Genomic DNA, 18506 nt, shown 5'->3' on the forward strand with positions numbered 1-18506 from the left:
TCCAACAAACTTGTACCCAACAAACGCGACAGCCAGCAACACGTAGCCTTCATCGATTTTTCTTGTCCCTGGCACTGGCCCCCGGAACGAGAGTCCCCCGTGCCACGGTCGGTACCTTCATGGTCACATGACACGAAGAAACGAACACGAAGCGAAACGAAAAAAAAGGATACACACTCGCTACCGCGCCATTCCGGTGGTCACTGGACTGAAAACTAACACAACATTGTCCCTGCGGCCCCCGCGATCAAGAGAGAGAGAGAGGGAGAGAGAATTGAGTATGATATTATATGCGCTATGTGTAGCAACATTCACATCAACCCGTAATTGCAAGCATACGGCCGCTACGGCCATTAATATTATGGAAACGTACAGAACGGGGACGCGGGAATATCCGGTCACGCGCGGTGTTCAAACTTTATTCTGCCAACGCCGTTACTCATCGGTTTCAGTTCGAACCGAACCGAACCACTTTATTCCCATTTTTGAGCCCCCTCGCGAAACATGTTCTAAAATAACTACCATTCTGGGGCCGCAGGTGGATAGATGTTCAATAACTTTACGGGAAGTCATACGTCGGCCCAATCCTGGTTGGCCAGCCTGCTGGCAGCCTTAGTGCATGCATGCAACTGCAGCGTCATCATCGGCCCCGGCAGAGCTCGTGCGGTGCATATATCGAAAGCTGACGTGCCTTCTTTCCGGTTTGCGGCAACCGGTCCCTGGCGCAAAAACACTACACGGCACGGCCAGAAATAACAGCCAACCGCTTTTCAGCGCCAATATTGATTTGGAAAACCGGCGAAGCCAAAATTCAATATCCTGCTCCGCGCGGCCCAGCGGCCACAGGACATAGGCCGGAGTGTCACGATCGAGATCGACCGTGCGTCCGTGCGGTTGCGGCACGGCATGTTCCGCAATTTCGGCCAGCCCCGGTGTGCCACCGTTCTCTCTCTCCCTGTCTTCTCTCGCCGGGCTTCTTGCGCCAGTTGCAGTTGCTCAATGGCACTGCACTTGATGTTTGCCACTTGATATCCACTAAATATTTTCATAAATCACTCAGCCCCGTTTCCGGTTCCTGTGCATACCCGAGGTCCCGAGACCCCCGAAAAACGGGCGGCCCATCGACGGGAAACATCTGTTCGGTGCGCCCTCCAACAAAACACCACCACGAGACCGTAAAACGGGGGAATGTATGCATAAAACTACCAGCAGGAAGTATGTTGCAGGAATATTTGTTTCGTTGTTTTGTACCGAAAACGGCATTTTGTTATCTCAGTTTTTATGCATAAGGGAAACCCCATGGCTTAGAATATGCATTTTAAATTGATTTAGATTTTTCGAATAGCGAAGTTTAGTGGCAACTATATTCGACACTCAGAACTCGGTTTTGGGAAAATTAAGTAAACAATCGTTGACTTACCCTGTGATGTTTGGGAACGGATAACGGCCAAACCGACCCTCGAAGATCACAAACACTTAACCGATTGCACCACGCTTTCTGTCTTTGAGATCAACAACATGCGTTGGGGCTTCAGGATAGCAAAACTTTCACGGATCGTGTGCCACTTCCACCATTTTGTACGAATCAGAAAACCGTGATTTGCTTCTCCTTTTTCGAGCGCAACACAACGACACAATTTCCGATTCGAAACAAAATAAATTCGAAACGTTGATCACAAATTTTACGGTCCCACGGGCTCACCTCAACACTGGCACAAGTCGATCGACGCCTGCTGCGTTTCGAAACAGTACACGAACTTCCGTACTGATTTCGGATAAAATTCACCGCGGATTGAGAAGAAGTGAAGTGTTTCTAATAAGCTTCACTATCGTAATTACCGTCGTTCCACTTTTATCGTGTGTAACTTATAAACTACTTTCCATCAAACCTTGAGCAATCCTGTTTAAAGCGCATTTAACGTGCCATAAAAAAAACTCAATCGGTTGATTTGAATTGACACCAGCTCCGGGAAGCAGTTTGTGACCCTCCTGCCAATGAATCTATATTCCGCTTCTCTGCACAATTGTTCCGTGAATAAATAACCATCCCTTGGGGTTATTTTGAAATATGTCTATCGTTTATTGCCATCTTTTATGCGCCAAGTTTTCATATTTCTCTTTCCCGTATACCAGAAACAGGTGGCTGTGCCGAAGGAGTCAAGCTTCTCGTTGCTGGCGTGGCAAACATCATAGAACTGCTTTTGGGGATGAAAACATTGGTTGAGCCGACCGAGAGCCGACGACAGCAACAGGATGCAGGTGAGTTGGGTAACAATATTTTCTTTCCTTTCCCAGTGCGAAAAACAGCTCGATGCCGCCGCCCGATAGTTTGACCTTTCCAACCTGCCAACTTGTCGGGGCCGATCTCGAAGACCGCCGCATTTATCATGACATCCTGTTTTCGTGGCACACTTTCTGACACACAGTTTGGTGCACGAGTTTCCCCCGGAGCCGGAAGCGAAAAAGTTACCAGGCCACGTCTCGGCGAAATCTCGGCGAAACTAAATTAACAAAAACTCTGGATACGCCCCATTCTGCACTGACCGCACACTGATTTTGTTTGTTACCCGCCCGGCGCCCGGGCAACATCATTATCACCGGGTGGCCACCATGAAGTGAGTGCAATCTTTAGCGAAACTTTACCGTGGTCCCCACAAACTAACCTCTCGGCGCACTCGGCGGTCTGTGGTGGAGGCCCCAAGGAAGAGCACGAGACGGGCGCGGAAACCACCTTGGAATGAAATATGAACGCGCATTCCACCCTCGTCTTGACGGCGGAATGCGGAACGCTGAGCCCCGTGTTCCTGCCCTGGCTGTGTCGTCCCGAGGAATGCTAGTCTCTTTCCGGAGGCAGCCGTCTCACTCGCCTAAGTGAACAGTTGCGAGAAAACTAGATAAATAATTCAGAAGCCACTGCCACCGGATCCCGGAGTCGGATCCCTGTTTCCGGGCCGTTCGCGTGAAGTATTCGCTAAAATTTTAAGTTATGCTCCTGAAAACTGCCAGAACCGATCTTGCACTGTCTTATAACCGTTGTTCCGTCAAAGAAATTGGTAACAAATCTCGGCAATCTACAGCGACCTTGGTGGACTTCCGTCTACGGTAATACGCGAATGTCACGGCGTTACGATCGGCGGGCCCTGGTCAGCGGGCAATGTGTGCCCTGATTAACAACACTCCACAAACCTGCCGAGGCCTGCCGTTGATGGAAATAAAATTACAAAATAATCGCAAATGGCTGTTCGCTCCGGAAGCGCAAATTACGCGGCTCGCAATCCCAGGACGGACTGGCGAATGTCACACAACCCTCATTATCATCATCATCACAGTCATCGTTCGAAGAAAGAATTGTGGTGCTGGACAGAACGAAAACACCGGCCCTGCAACAAAGGATCACAATTTTAATCGGAGGCCCGCATAACGGAACAACACCCGGTCGGAAATGACAACCGGAAGCGGTGCATAACGCCACACCGTGTTTTGCCCGGGGAGCGTATGCTCCTTCCTTCTGTGGAAAAGTTCTGCTGAAGGGCCTTCCCTCTGTTCCCGTTGTTCCCCTTTTAGGAGTTGTTGTGCACTTTGGGGAAACTAACTAACGGAACTGAAGGCGAACCGCTTTCTGATGATGGCGACGATGATGGTAGTGGCGAAGTGATTGAATTTTCACAAAACTCAATCATCATTAGCGTTCAGTCGTGACGACGGCGATGACGCCAGGGACGACGGCTGGCTGGCTGGCTGGCTGGCTGGCTGGCGAGGAATAATTCGTAATTAATTCATGTAGTAGACGAAACAGCACTGCACTGGCGGATCCGGACGGAAGCCCACCGGATGCTCCGACCCAGGTGGGGATGATGTTGAAAATAACGGAAAAGAGCGTCCGAAACGCTCAACCGGATCGAAGAGATTGATTGAAGCCGCCAGCGAAAGCCCGTAAGCCAGCACGTCCTTAGACACGTGACATGAGTCCAAAATGGTCTCCTTTCTGTCCTGGCAGTAGACGAGAAGTGTTTGAGAAGAGAACCGACTTTACTATTAATTTTTAATGCACCGAAAACGGCATCAGAATATGGCGGAATGAGGAAGGAACGTACCGAGGGCATCATCATTCACGAAAATGCGCATATCGCAATACGACGATGGTGTCCCCTCTAGTAATGCTGAGACGTTGCTGAGTGCTTTTGTGGCCAACCACAATAAGCCCCGAGTGGCTCCTTTTTTTTGCTCGACCGGTTTCAACAAGTGCAGAACTAACGAGATACAGCCTGCGTTCGCCTCTAATCCCTATTGGCTGCAGTAATTATGTAAATGAATTTGCAATTGAAACGATTAAACGCAAGCGCGGCTCGAATGTGCACAAATTATATCCGCCCATCATTATCCTATTATCCCAATGATTAGGTCTCGCTTTAATTTCGCCACGGGGAACACGGAACGACACCGGAATCTAGTTGCACAGCGTGGCATAACTTTCAACGACCTCTCATTAACGCCGGCTATAATGTGCCGGTGTCGGTCGGTGGCGCCAGCTATCCTGCCCCGATTGGGTTGGGTTGGGTTTTGGTGGGTTCGAGTTTGCACGTGGGTTGCATTCCGTTGCGGTGTGTACTTTATGATGCCAACTGATCGACCTCACCGTTCAGCCGGGGGTTGACAAAGGTTAAAGAGAGTTGTTGAAAATCAATCAAAGGTGGACTCGATTCACGAATGCTGTAGGACGTTGAACATACTTTCGCCATGTGTCAATATTCGACCAAAACGCTTGATAAAGAAAATCGCTCTTGGGACCCCAGAAAGGAAACCACCGCCAGGAACCATAACGAGCGGTCTTTCATACCCTCGTCACATTTCACGCCACTGCACGGCCCGGCCAAAGCGATCGAATTAAGTGCAAATAATCGTGATAATCCTCGGAAGGCTTCCGCTTACCGGAATTAATTTCCCAAGCGACACATATTTTCACTTTCACTCCAAATCCGGACCGGCGGCCGGGGCCGACAATTTGACAGCCAGCACGTCCACCCTCCAGGCGGTTGGAGTGGTGGATCGTCTTTTTTTAACACCCCAAGACAACAGTGGCAGGACTTTCGGCGTATCTGATGGCGAAATGTTCGATTGGGGAATTGTGGAATGACTGCACGAGGATTCCGAGAGCGAGGATTCAACACCGTCAATCAAGCTACAAAGGGGGGAGGATGATAAAATTAGCGGACATTTGCAACCTTGGTGGGATGAATTTTGCAGTTCGTAAATTCGACATTTCTCAGTAACGGGCGTCGAATGAACGGTCAAAAAGACAGATGCCTCCACCGAAATGGTTTTGGTAGACTTAGAAATTGCTTTTCTTCTTAAATACATTACTTTCGACAGGGGACCATATTTTAAAATTGCGGTGCGAAGGCGGAAAATGTCCCATTCTTCGCGCTTCACATGTGTTCCATGGACAGGGGACAGGGCATAAAAAGACGGCATCCACGGAGCCGTCCCAATTGGCGCAGTATCATCTGAAGTGGTGCTCGAAATAGCTGCATTTCATGCGCTCTCCGTTGGTTCGTTAGTGAGGCAATTCATAATTCATCAGCGCCGCGCACTGGCACGATGTTCGGCGGTGGCCTCCCGCGGGGCCAAATCGTTGCCAAAGAGGCACTAGAAAAACTTTACGCAAATGTTTTATTCATGCCGCAATGCACCCCACATGGAGGGGCCATGTTTGGAGCCGGCGAAAAAAAGCGCTCCCCTCTTGATGGGTGGCACGGTAAAGTAAAATGATCACAATTTGACACATGGTTCCACATAAACTAAAACTTAGGTCCCATTCGACGCCACGATGAATAGAGTGAAGCAAATTACCAACCATCGGGATTCCCTGTCTCGAAAACGTTCCCATCAATGTTTACCAATCCGGTTACCAACTGTTGGACCACGGCCTACGGCGGCAACGTCCGCATAGTCCGAATGCAGCGTTTGCCCCTTAAGTAGCGTGCAGGTGCAGGACCAACTCGACCGCATTGCACCGGCCGACGAATGCGCTAGAATGCGGTGGATGGCCACCACACTCGGACGATGCGCTGCACACGAGATAATACCCACGGGAAGGAAGTAAGGACGACATTGCATTCAATATTAATTAAATTTAATACTTTATGCAAATGGCGGCGGCGTCGGCGTCGGCGGCCGGGCCGCAGCAATCGGTGCAACAGCATTGCGCCTTTGGTGGGTCCTTAGTTTCCTTTGTCCCTGTTCTCGCCCGTGCTGACGTCGCACCAGCAGCAGCGCAGCAAGATGAGGCCATGGCAATGAGAACTTCCGCCTTCCGACAACTCCCAATAGGAAATTAATAGTTTTCCAACAAATATTGCCCCATCGACACGACCAATCGGTTCTATCGTTCCGTTTTATTCGTTACTCGTTGCATGTTCGCCTGCGTTCCGGGAGTTCGGGCAGCCGTACTTCGATTCCGTCGATTGGTTTCAGAACTATTTTGTCGGTTTGAAGTAAAATTGAAGTTTAGAAATGGAATACCTTTCAGGATTGATACTTGACTCGGTGTCTAACTTACTTTCTATCAATTCCGATTCCATTCCCACCAGCAACAAGAGAAACGTCGCGAGCTGCGCTTAAAACGATTCTGGCGCACCACAACCAAACCGCCAACCTCCTCCGAGGAGTCCGGCGGCTGCGAAAGTCCTACAAAACTAGGACGAAAGGCCTTCCAGCAGCCACCGGGCGGCATGAGGGCCTCGACCAGCACCAGCAGCAGCGATAGTCCGCCGAAGCTGCCGGCCTGCTCGCTGCCACTCCTGCAGGTGTGGCCAAGCCAAGACTCACCGCGCGGTGAAGCCGATGGCCAAAGTTTCGTCTTTCCCATCGTGGCGGACGATCAGGTAACGACCGCGTATCAGGTGCCGGGAAGAACGTCCGTAAAAACGTCCCCACTTTCCGTTTCAGCAACAAATGAACGATCGACGGAACTCGCTGTTTGTCGATCACCTGCAGGCGGGCGACAGTGGGATCGATTCCGTGCAGGCGTCGCCTTCTCCGATCGCGATGCCGTGCCACCCGCTGGTCGTGTCGAACGCCATCTCACCAAGTGCATCGCCTACGGCCGGCTCACCGACACCCTCGGTGGACCGGGCCACCAGACGCCCGTCGACCTCGTTGCTGCACCCGGACCACGCGCGGATCTTCGCGCTACGTGCCCCCACATCGCCGGACCAAGTGAGCCTGGCCAGCTTGTCCGCCATTTGCGACAATCACAGGGCAACCTCTACCCATCCATTCCAGAGCTCGCTGGAGGACAACACGGAGTTCAACGGGCCCACCACCAGCAACCAACTCTGCACGGCCAGCTCCAGCACCACGTCGTCCCTGACTTCCGTAGCGGTAGCTAACCTGGGACAACATCCACAAAGGTACTTGCGCCGCTCATGTCAAAGGAAGCATCAGAATGTGTGTTACTGCTTCGCTTCACTCCACAGATCCTCCGACCCGTGGCTGCGACCGGAGCGTGACAAAGACAATCCCGATCTGGACCAACGGCGAGGCTCGACGATGACGGCCCGGCTGTCACTGTTCGATGCGCTCGATCTGGAGTACGCGCTGCTGCGGGCAGCGGCCCGCGGTTCCGTGGGCCCCTACTCACTGAGTGAGTCGCTACACAAGTTGACCTTCACCCAATCGCTCGCGTTTCCGGCGTTGGCCCGTGGGCTGGCCACCAAGCGGCGCAACTCGGCCGAGCAGAGCTCGTCCCGGCCGCTCAACCCGAACGAATCGGGCCTGAACACGTTCGCGAAGGTCGTGACCGCGTGTGTCCTAGTGATGGTTAGCTTTCTGGTGTTTCTGGTGGTGTACAAGTACGTACGGACGTGAGGGTTGCTCCTGGCCCCGACCGAGGTTGCCACAATCCAGGCGACCACGACCATCGCCACCACGCTGGCCAATAAGACGATGGTGTCGGGGTTCAGGAAGCTGTTCAATATTGAAACGTAATGCGTGTGCAGTGTGACCCGCGACTAGAAACCCTGTGGCTGTGGAACTAAACTGTGGTTAGTGCAGAAACTCTCCTTGGGCCCCCGCCAGCGTTTCGTTTTGCCTTTGGGATTTCCTTCGGATTGTTACCGACGACGACGATGGTGGCGTACGACAATGGCTTTAGCTCTCGGTGGTGCATAGTTTCAATGAAACATAAAGAAGGATACAACTAATCGGTTTCAGAAAAATGTTTTAAGCAGAGCTAACACCGCAACTCTCGCTCACGCAACACTTCTGTGCCAGTTTTAGCCGCTCTTGGCCATCGCGCGCGGTGACGGTGGTCCTGCCCACAAACATCAAACTAATCCAAAGAATCGTTCGACGTTACGATACGAGCATATCAGACTCAAAGATGCGTTGATAATCTTACTCACCGATCATGGATCCGTGTGATGTTCAGTTTCTGTAATTCGCGTTACTCAAGGTAGTTCATCTTGTTATCCTTCGGGAGTGACAATAAATTATTGCGTTGCGTATGGCGGATCCAACCGCCCTACGCTCTTTTACTCGCGCACTCGATAGATTGTAAATGTGACCTACTTTCATCCCGATCCTCCGGTGCGACCCTTTTTTCCAACAAATTCCATCTTTTCCGCTTCATTTCCTCAATTAGTGCATTAAGGCTTAAGGAAACCCTTCGCAGCGCATTGTAAATACGCCTGGCGACAAACGGGGACAAACGTACTGTGGACTAGAATTTAAGATGTAAGTGCGCAGTTTGTTGTGCGCGGAGTTTCATCGTAAAGTTTGCGCAATGGCGGGTGTTTGGGTGCGCAAACGCGGGGTGGAGCTTCCTGTTGCAACGTAACTGGCACTAAAAAGTAACTCTACTCTGTGATCAATACCACGCTAGCGACAAGGTGATGAGAAAATACAATCGTTAGACGCACACCGCACACGGCGCATCCATGTAATGGGCTCAATCAAGAGAGTAACGAATTACTAACTATAAGTATCTGAAAACCAACCATGAAGCTAAATAATACATTCACCTTTCTTTGAACTCCAAAATGACTCGTTACCAGACTCTTAAGACCTTTTCCACCCTAAGAAAGTATTGTACATTTTAAACCGCAGAATGGCCCATTCCGTTTGCTTGCTTGTTGGAATGCACGAAAACTGTGAGCTTTGGCTGGTAAATAAGTGTACTTTTGTTTGCTTTAAACATTATTCGATTACAATATAGGTGTAAGAAAGTTACGACTACATTCTAAACCGCTTGATTAGCAAGCAAACCAGATATTTTCTGAACGATATCTTTTCCACTTCCTAGTCCGGCTAATAGGATCAGCAATGTGCCTGTGCTTTACGATCACGCACCTAGCTTTGATCTGTGATGAGGATTACTACTTAAACTGTTTTAAGACGATAGCTATGTTTCGAGTAAAGCTTGCAAAACAGAAACTGCAGGGTTGTGTACAATATTGCGGTTATTTTTCAATAGGTTAATAACGAGTGAAAATGTCAGGACGAAAAATATTGGCACACATCACCGGTGCGTCTTCAGCAAATACCAATCTCCGATCGATTAATGCTTCACTCTCGACCACGAGGGATTTTGAGCAAGTTTTTTGTTGATTTACTCATCGTTAGCTTTTGCATCTGCATTTTGGATCGTACAACGTTCAGAAATATATGCGTATTCGTTTATAAACTGACTTCATGGCGTTTTGTGAAAGATTTCGCTCCGAAAAACGCTATCAAACCAAAAAGGTAAGATTAAAAATCGGTTGTAGATTGACAACAGAATACCGAAACAAACCTTCTTTCGACGAAAATGAAACGATAATAAAGAAATTAAAAAAAAATAAGTTAATCGACTTACGCGAGTTGATCCTTCCGTGTGTATTTTAAAGTTTGAAACTTTATTCGTCCTAATTCGCCTCACGTCACAGACAGCCACATCGTTTCACTACCATATTTTTATACTTTTTCAGATTGATGTTCGCATCATCGATGTGATACAGCACCGAAATGGGGTTCAGTTTCGTCGGAGCACAGCACGGTTTCGGTACGCGGTTCGGACGAATCAGATGCACCAGCGTTTGGATCAGCGCATGGTTCGTCGCGTTCATATGTGCGTTAAGCGGGAAGTTGCACTCCCCGTAGCAGAAGAACGCGCCGAATCCATCCGGGGCGATGATCCAATCGTGCCAGTTGAGCTGCCGAAAACTCACGTACAGTGTGTGTATCTGGCAGCCTTGTCTTTTAAGAGCACGAGGCCCACTGGGCCATTGCCGGAATAGATCGTGGGCTAAAGGACGCGCAGTTCGCTTGGGGGCACTCTTGTGCTTAAGGCTCCGTTTCGAACGTCGACCACCGCCAGCAGGATTTTCACCATTCCCAGCAGCGTGTACCGTCTGCTGCAGAACCTCCGGTCCTTTCCAGTAGCCCACCAGAAACGGTTGATAGAGACCAAATTTGTTGGATAAAATCAACCCGACTTCGTGAGGTAGTACTACCAAATGCGAACTCTCCGCGTAGTAGACCTCCACGAAGACGCCCTTGTTGCCGACCCGGTCCACAACCCACCGGTGTAGTGCCTTCGTGGCGTTTATCTCAACCCATCCTTCGTAGTTGTACGGTACGGAGTGATCCGCAACGTATTCCAAGCGGTGCCGCTCCTGTGCCGCATCGTAGCCCCTTATCAGTGAAACGCGCACGATAATCTGCCTGCCGCGAGTGAGTACATCCAGCGGCCGGATAGCGCTCCGATTTTTGTAGATTCGCAAACTGGCGTACAACAGCTGGTTGTCGGTGCCGGCCGTAATTTCCGTCGTGTCGAACCACAGCCGACGGTGATGGTGGCGTATTTTCGGCAAATGTCGGTCGGCCTTGTTGAGAAACGACCTTATGATGTCACTCTCACCGATGGCTCGTTCGTCCGCGATCGTGAAAAGGTTGCTACCGCCGATGGCTGCGGATCGCTTTCGTCTTCGCGGAACGTCATTACTTTCCTCGTCGAATTTGTGGTAGATGTTGAGCAGAAACTGTGGTGCTGATTTCCTGGTGGCCAAACACAAAACATTTAAGAAGAGGTTCCGGAGTACACATCCAAAGGCAAAACGCTACTAACCTGAGGGACGGATGTACGTGCGTTTTGTTTGGCCGGTCGGGAAGCCCAAGCAGTTCGAGTAATTCGTGCTCGATCTCCTCCTGTTCGTGCGGTGAGGCACTCTTCTCGCGGACGGTCTGGTCAACACCGTTGTCAGTGTAGAATCCGGAAGAATGCACCAGTGTTATGCCCGTAAGCAAAATGACGACACAGTACACGGTTGGCGCCATTCGTTCCAGAGTGCTGCTTGAAGTTCGCCCAAAAGGAAACTGAACTTTTCCTATCGGAGCGTTAGTTTTTATAGTAATCTCTTTAGAACGAACTAAAAAGAACGACCGAGTTGGGTAGAATCTTACATGACGGACAGACTGCGCCCTATTGTACCTGCGCCGTAGTTTTGTCTGGAACCTTTCTGTCTGTTCAAACAAGAAAAGCACCAAACACCTTGCTACCTTAATGTTATTGCTATATTTGCCTCGGAGGTAAAAGAACATTGTTCTAAACGATCGTCTGCAGTTTCAGGCACACATCGAGCCCGACAGTAAGATCGGCCCGGTGCCGGTTGACCAACTTTAGCAGGTTGATTTTCTTCTCTTTCGCGTTGTTCGATTCCAGCTCGTACAGGGTCGACAAGTTCACCAACAAGGACTCGTTCAGGCAGGGTTTCGGATTGCGCTGGATCGCTGCCTCGTACAGCGCGATCGCTTCCTTCAGCTTGCCCGAGTACAGCAAGCAGACGCCCATATTGTTGTGTAGCATCGTGTTGGTCGGAGCCTCGACGGACGCCTTTTGGAACAGCTCGAAAGCACTCTGGAAGTCGTTCTGGGCAACCGCCAGCAGCCCACGGTCGATGAGATCGGGCACTTCTGAACATTTACTAAAAGCAAAAGCACAAGCCCACGTTATTTGAGCCCTGAAGGACACGATCAGGGTCACCTACTCTTCCTTTAGCCGCCGGGCTTCTGCAAACTTTTTCTCCGCTCCTACAATATCACCACACTGCAAACGGATACGGCCCCAGGCCGAGATAAGGGTGCGTCGTGAGATCAGCAAGATTGTCTGGTCCTGCAGCAGACGGTTCAGAAGCTGCTCGGCCAAGCCAAAATCCTTTACAGCCAGCGAACAGTTGATGATGGAATGTAACACACGGGTTTCCCTCGACGACCACAGCTCATGGGCCTCTTTGGCGTGCGGAGCACCGGCACGATCGAAGTATACTTTGATTTGATTGACGATCGCCAACAGCTCCGTGAGCCGATCGAGAGCCACGCGGGGCGCACCGAGGTAGATGGGAAGCTCGGCCAGCAGCAGGCGGAAAGAGAACGGAGCCATCGATCCCTTCCGCTCGCTGTGCATGTCCGGGTGATAGAACTCGTAGAAAACGTCCGGATTGCTGAGCGATCCGAACGGTTCCGCCTCTACGCGGGCGATCTCGTACTGGCCGAGCTTTATCAGCAGTGCCAGCCGGGTGAACCACAACTGCAACGAATTGGGACTGTGCTTCACCGGGTGCCCTGCGTGGCCGAAGCCCTGCTGTTTGATCGTGAGCAAACGGGCGGTCAGGTTAACGGCCGAACGGAAACAACCATTCTCTATGAGCTCGCGCAGTCCTCGTTCGTCCTGTGTAACGTTGTCAGGCAGCAGCAGTTTCCGCTGCTGTGCCTCGTTCGTATCGATCAGCAACCCAACGGCTTCCTGAACCGGATCAGTCAGATCGGTGGCAACACTCACTCCGGGCATGGTAAGATTGGAAGGTGGCACTCCGGGCACGATCCTCGGCGGTTCCCAAAGGTCGCGCAAGTTATCCGGCACATTCGTGTGTGGTTTCGCGGCCATGGAACTTTGCACCAGATAGTCGTACGAAAGGTACGGCTCCGACACAGTCGCGTCCCTCTTGGATCGGTCGCCTGGAACAAAGAAACAACCATCTAAAGTGGCCACTCTCGAATACACGGGACGGGACGCACCAACGGTAAGACTATCGAAGCAGCTGGGCGGATCATTGGCGAAATATTTGCTGATGTTTGGTTCCGTTCCGCTGGACATTTTGGACAATCGTCTTCGAGGAAAAAACACGATACTTTTCCCTTTTTTTGCAATCTCGACAGCTGACACTTCGGATGACAGCGCCATCAGCCATTTTTCAGGTGGTAAAACAGAGCAACGCCAATATGCTCCAAATTCAGCGAAGTCTGTCTCTGCGTTCCGTTGGAACCATCTTTAAACTCCTGCATTCTGCGTGGATGGATTTTGGCTCAGGTGCTTCTTCTGCAATCATTAGGAACATTTACGAAACGGAATTTTTTCAAAGCGTGTCACACACAGCGCCCCCAGTGGCCCGTGTGCCGAACTACTTCGAGTGACGTGTGCGCGTTGCGTTCTCTTTTCTTCTTTTCTCTCTCCCTCTCTGTCGCTTTGTCGATTCATCGATCCGCCGTTTGTAAACACGTACGCTCTCGCTCTCTCGGCGCTCTTTCTCACCTAATTGGACTCCAAGCGCGCGGCAGCAACGGGTTCGCAGGCGGTTCAGTTCAGGAGAAAATGCAAATGGCGAACGCGGGACAGTCGCAGTGAATTTTTCTTCGCCGCCCGTTTTCGTTCCGCGCTACACTTTACGTCATGTTTGGCCACACACTTTCGGTGCCAAAGTGAGGTGCAACCGATCCGGAATACCGATTCACTGGAGTACAGCGCGGACAGTGTGTTTTTCCTGCCAAAATCGGCTGTGCATCATTTTCCATGCGCTAGCGGTGGCGACAAGCTTCTGGCGTTCTGTGTTGCGTAGTGTGGCTTGCGGAGATCACAACAAATTGGCGCGCGCGCTCCCGATTTTCGCTGCGTTTCCCGCGCGCGGCTCTGGCGATGGTGGTGGGCAGCACGTAAATCCATCTGGTGGCGTTAATCCGAGAACGGTGCCGAATCGTGGTCTCAGATTTTTCGCGCCTCGACAGGCGGTGGCAGCGGCAACGACACGACGCGGGACGCGCTGCGGCGGAGTTGAGGCCACCCCACGCGAGTAACGGTGATACGGGCCCCACGGCGGCCACGGCAGGAACGCGCGTCCGCTCTCTGCATCGCTTCGTAGTCGAGTGAGTACGGAATCGCCTTATAATCGCATTTGTTTTCAGCATCGCAACAACAGACGTCACTCCGTCGTCGTCGTGTTGGTTGTTTTCGTTCGTTCCGTCTCTCACACACAGGCGCACCCAGTGTGTGTTTGGTTTTCGGAAAATGCGACATTTTTTGGAAAATGTAGCCAAAAACTGCCTCGGATTAATGGGGATTTGTGGATCGTGGCCCTCCTTTGTGGTTCCCCGTACCAAAACCACTGGGTCCACTGGGCGGTATCGGTTTCACGCAACCCACCCGCAAACAGCGCAGTAGCGTGGGGGGAGGGCCGGGTCGATAGTTCCGTTTCTAGCGAACACTTTTCCCTCGCACGAGTCAGTCGCTCGCGAACCGTCGGAGAAGATGAACCAATTCAGCGGGAGCTCTGTTGGAACCGGTTAAAACACCGAAACCATGTGACACCTCGGCACCCGACTCTTGGCCCGAGCACCGCCCGAGTACGGAGACGTGTGCGGTTGTGCGTTGAAGAGAATCCGACGATCGTAGATCGTAAATGTCGGAACAGATCGCCATCGCCGGATTTTATAGTCGTATAGATTTCGCTGTTTCCAGAATACGGTGTGGCAACTCTGTGGCTAATATTATGTCTGATGTTTGCAGCGCTCAAAAGGATCACGATGAGCGAGGTAGGAGTTAACAGCAAGTCGGAAACGATGCATCCGGCACCGTCGGCATGGGAACAGCTTACCAATCCCTCGCTCGCCGAGCAGCATCAACAGCAGCAACAAACGCAGCAAGCGCCGCCGCAGCAACAGCAGCAACAGTCGCATCCGCAGCCTCAGCAACCTCAGCAACCCCAGCAGCAACAAACGCAAAGCCCCGTTCCGGCGCTGCAGCTGCAAGCGTCAAGCCCACAGGCGGTCAACAGTGCGCTCCCGGCAACGCCTACCAAAACCTCGCCACCGCCGGATGTTGCGCACACACCGTCCGGTGCACCGGCAACCCCCGGACCGGGCGTTCCGGGTTCCGCACCGAGCTACACCGACGAACTGGCACCCGAGCTGGCCCAGCAAGGGTGGCGAAAGTTTTGGTCCAAACGCGAAGGGCGCCCATACTTTTGGAACAAACTGTCCGGCGAGTCGCTCTGGGAACCGCCGGTCCTGAACCGTGGCCCACAGCAGTTTGATCCCCTGACGGACCCGTTGGGCATCTGCAGCAGCCATCCGGTCGGTCCGAATGGGCCGCTGCCGCACAACAACTACAACAATGCGCACCCGTCGCCCCACAACCACACGCTGAAGCGGCGTGCCTCGGAAGAGGCGCCCCACAACGCCGCAGGCGGAGCACAAGGGTCCGGCGGGACGGGAGGGCCTCCGCCGCTCAAGAAGTACGTCCTGCCGGGACCCTGGGATCTGGAGGTGGCCACCAACGTGCTGATCTACGAGCGCCTCCCCTCGACGAACCCGCAGCCCTTCCCCGAGGTGGAAGCTCTGCGGGGTTCGCTGACGATGCGGTTGGCCAAGACGTACGAGGATTTGTGCAATAAACGGGAATCGATCGCACCGCCCAAGGACTCGTTCCAGCGGTGGCTCATGGAGCGAAAGATCGTCGACATGGGCAGCGACCCGCTGTTGCCCAGCCAGTGCACGCTGGAGATTTCGCCCCAAATGTACCGCGAAATACTGCGCGACATTCCGATCCGCATCGTGAAGCCGAAGTTTACGGGTGACGCGCGGAAGCAGCTTTCGCGGTACTGTGACGCGGCGAAGAAGATCGTCGAACGGCGGGGGGCGAGCGAGGAGAGCAAGAAGATCGTCAAATGGAACGCCGACGATGCGTACGAGTGGCTGCGGAAAACGGTCGGCGCTAGCTACGAGGACTTCCAGGATCGGCTCATGCACCTGCAGCGCCAGTGCGAGCCGCACATCATCGCGACGGTGCGCGTCAGCGTGGAGCAGCTGTGCACCAAGCTGTACCACCTGTCGGTGCAGCACGCGCGAACCATCCGCGATCGGCACGCGCAGATCCTGAAGGAGAGCGGCATACCCGAGCTTACGACGCCACTGCAACCTCCGGTGACGCGCAAGGTGTGGTGCTACCCGGTCCAGTTCGCGCTGCCCTCGCCGCGCATGCCCCAGATCGACTACAGCAACGACCGCGATCACATGGTGATCAAGTACACCAACTCCGCAGTCATGGCGGCGCCGGACACGCACGTCGTCAACATTTCGCACCTGCAGAAACTGGAGCAGCTCTATCGGTACAACTGTTTCGATGACAAAAAATTCGATCTCTTCATCGGGCGCGCTTACTGCATGCTCAAGCGGTACTCCACCTTCCTGGGCAGCAGCGCCAATCCGAACCACCCGGAAGCTGAGCTAACCCAGTCCGCCCTGCCGGCGGTCGTGTTTGAGTGCTTGCACCACCATTTCAACGTCACGTTCGAGTGCTTTGCCAGCCCGCTGAACTGCTACTTCCGTCAGTTCTGCTCGGCGTTCGGCGACACCGACTCTTTCTTCGGCTCCCGGGGTTCGTTTCTGGAGTTTAAGCCCGTGTCCGGCTCCTTCCAGGTTAATCCTCCGTACTGCGAGGAGCTGATCGATGCCACACTGCAGCACATCGATCGGCTACTGACCGATTCGGCCGATCCCTTGAGGTAAGTGTGCGAGTGTGTGTCCGGGTGTCGTGTCATTAATCTGCGGCTCCACTTCTCAGCTTCATCGTGTTTCTGCAAGAGTGGAAGGATCCACCGCTGAAGTGTCTGTCGAAGATCGAGGACAGCTCGTACAAACGGAAGCAGGTGGTCGTAATGGCCATGGAGCACGAGTATCGTCACGGAATGCAACATTGCATACCAAAGTGAGTTTGGCACCCACCGTCTTTTCCAGCACACGGCACACGGATTCAATGTCTGCTCATTTCAAAACAGGTCAGAGGTAAACTTCAAGAGCATCGTCGGTACGATGGTCGTGTGGTTGCAGAACGCGGCCGGCTACGCCAGGTGGGCACCGACCGAGGCCCGTGTCGATGCGCTGCTGGAAGCGTTCCGGCCCGGCCGTGAACGGGACCGGGATAAGGCGGCGGCCGCGGCCGCGGCCGTGGTTCCCGTTCAACCGAGCTGTTCCGCAAGCGCCAGCTCGCCGGATGCGGCCAGTTCGGGCAGCACCAATGAGGCAGCTACTGGTCCAAACAAGCCTTCAACACCAGCCACCACCGTGTAAAGAACGGCGGATCAGAGTACACATCGTTCGCCGCTATTCGCACTATTTTCCACGCGCGTCACACGTGCGCCCTTCACACAAACCGCGTAGGTTAAGTTGCTCTCTTTCTCCGTTTGCACCAAGACAAAGTGTAACAACCTCGTCCTTTACTCGTAGCCCGCCGTACGCGCTTGGGTCGGGGGCCGATTTTGGTACCTGTTCGATCGATCGGTCGAGAGTACTCTGAGGCAAACATATTATGATCGCTCATAGCTGTGTAAGTAATCGAAACGAGAAATGTACATTTTGCTAGTGAAAATAGTTAAGCCAGCGTGCAGAGTGACAGAGAAAGAAAGAGAGTGTGTGAGAGAGAGAGAGAGATTCTCAAATGTCCAGCCCTCCTTGAAGGGATTCATCAGCAAAAGAATTTTCTCTCCGTACACATTTATTCAATCGCCGCCAGTTGGGGCCAAGCTCCGTGCGCTGGACGTAAAAGCCGGCCGTTCTTCAGCGAGCATAGTTATCTGTTCCTAAAGTTGAACGACCGCAAAGGAGCGCCCAAAACAGCAAAAGGGGGCAGCGATGCAAGGAATTCATGCCAGGCTCGGCACCGGTGGTAAGGATGTAGCAAAAAAATAGATGAAAAACCAGATGTACGCGCGTATATTTATTATAATCTGTTCAAGCCGGCCCGGCGATTAGATGGTTGTTAGTAAATTTGCTTTCGTATACGTAAGCACGTGTTGGACGAATAAGCTTCCGTTTCGTACAACCGGAATCGTGCCTCCCTACTCGTGGAAGGATCTCTCCAACGTGCGGTTGAAGCTACCGGTCGCCGGTTTTACAACAAGTTGCAATCTTTAGTTTTATTATTTGTGCGTAAAGACAGAGATTGTGTATTCCTTGTTTTTAGTCTTCTAATTGATCGTAGATTTAAAAAGATTCATCTTAAATACAGGATACGGTACAATGAACAGGCGCGAGGGCCTTTGAGAGAGATGCGAGATGAGAATTCGCTGCTGATCATGGTTAAGAGACACAACACAACAAATACCTAGGCGGTAACGAGGCGCACGGAGTGTAAAGAGTATAGTTTTCTGTTGTTCAACTAATTTTAGACTATAATAATTACGGTCTGGGTCACGCTCTCG

The 18506-nt window shown here is 52.3% G+C and overlaps 4 protein-coding genes across 4 annotated transcripts; 2 read left to right on the forward strand and 2 right to left on the reverse strand.

The window, feature by feature from the left end:
• The first annotated feature begins 2232 nt into the window (after positions 1–2232).
• On the forward strand, positions 2233–7869 carry LOC128268181 (uncharacterized). The gene is given in 4 exon segments (XM_053005208.1): positions 2233–2259; positions 6591–6955; positions 6957–7218; positions 7285–7869. Coding segments are annotated over 4 exon segments (1218 nt in total). The 5' UTR covers positions 2233–2253.
• Positions 7870–9920: 2051 nt separating this feature from the next.
• LOC128267628 (protein 60A-like) lies at positions 9921–11381 on the reverse strand. Its single transcript, XM_053004514.1, has 2 exons — positions 11108–11381; positions 9921–11037 (listed from the first exon to the last, which is right to left on the reverse strand). Exons 1-2 carry the CDS (start codon positions 11314–11316, stop codon positions 9921–9923), a joined length of 1326 nt encoding a protein of 441 aa, XP_052860474.1. The 5' UTR covers positions 11317–11381.
• A 160-nt stretch (positions 11382–11541) lies between these two features.
• On the reverse strand, positions 11542–13182 carry LOC128267514 (trafficking protein particle complex subunit 12). Its single transcript, XM_053004364.1, has 3 exons — positions 13054–13182; positions 12027–12993; positions 11542–11963 (listed from the first exon to the last, which is right to left on the reverse strand). The coding sequence occupies exons 1-3, from the start codon at positions 13130–13132 to the stop codon at positions 11585–11587; spliced, it is 1425 nt and encodes a 474-aa protein (XP_052860324.1). The 5' UTR covers positions 13133–13182; the 3' UTR covers positions 11542–11584.
• A 1650-nt stretch (positions 13183–14832) lies between these two features.
• LOC128267217 (mRNA (2'-O-methyladenosine-N(6)-)-methyltransferase) lies at positions 14833–17539 on the forward strand. The gene is made up of 4 exons (XM_053004016.1): positions 14833–14952; positions 15016–16811; positions 16871–17014; positions 17085–17539. The coding sequence occupies exons 1-4, from the start codon at positions 14833–14835 to the stop codon at positions 17374–17376; spliced, it is 2352 nt and encodes a 783-aa protein (XP_052859976.1). The 3' UTR covers positions 17377–17539.
• The last annotated feature ends 967 nt before the right edge of the window (positions 17540–18506 follow it).

The sequence above is a fragment of the Anopheles cruzii genome, chromosome 2, assembly GCF_943734635.1.
Source record: "Anopheles cruzii chromosome 2, idAnoCruzAS_RS32_06, whole genome shotgun sequence".
NCBI classification, from domain to species: domain Eukaryota; kingdom Metazoa; phylum Arthropoda; class Insecta; order Diptera; family Culicidae; genus Anopheles; species Anopheles cruzii.

Bases quoted from the DNA above. Each gene is read 5' to 3' on its own strand.
- LOC128267628 (XM_053004514.1), bottom strand. From the start codon at position 11,316: ATGGCGCCAACCGTGTACTGTGTCGTCATTTTGCTTACGGGCATAACA. The intron at 11,038-11,107 runs GTTAGTAGCGTT...TTTGGCCACCAG, and splicing joins CACGTACATCCGTCCCTCAG to GAAATCAGCACCACAGTTTC.
- LOC128267514 (XM_053004364.1), bottom strand. From the start codon at position 13,132: ATGTCCAGCGGAACGGAACCAAACATCAGCAAATATTTCGCCAATGAT. The intron at 12,994-13,053 runs GTGCGTCCCGTC...TCTTTGTTCCAG, and splicing joins CTTCGATAGTCTTACCGTTG to GCGACCGATCCAAGAGGGAC. The intron at 11,964-12,026 runs GTAGGTGACCCT...TTTTGCTTTTAG, and splicing joins GCCCGGCGGCTAAAGGAAGA to TAAATGTTCAGAAGTGCCCG.
- LOC128267217 (XM_053004016.1), top strand. From the start codon at position 14,833: ATGAGCGAGGTAGGAGTTAACAGCAAGTCGGAAACGATGCATCCGGCA. The intron at 14,953-15,015 runs GCGCCGCCGCAG...CAGCAACCCCAG, and splicing joins AGCAGCAACAAACGCAGCAA to CAGCAACAAACGCAAAGCCC. The intron at 16,812-16,870 runs GTAAGTGTGCGA...TCCACTTCTCAG, and splicing joins GATTCGGCCGATCCCTTGAG to CTTCATCGTGTTTCTGCAAG.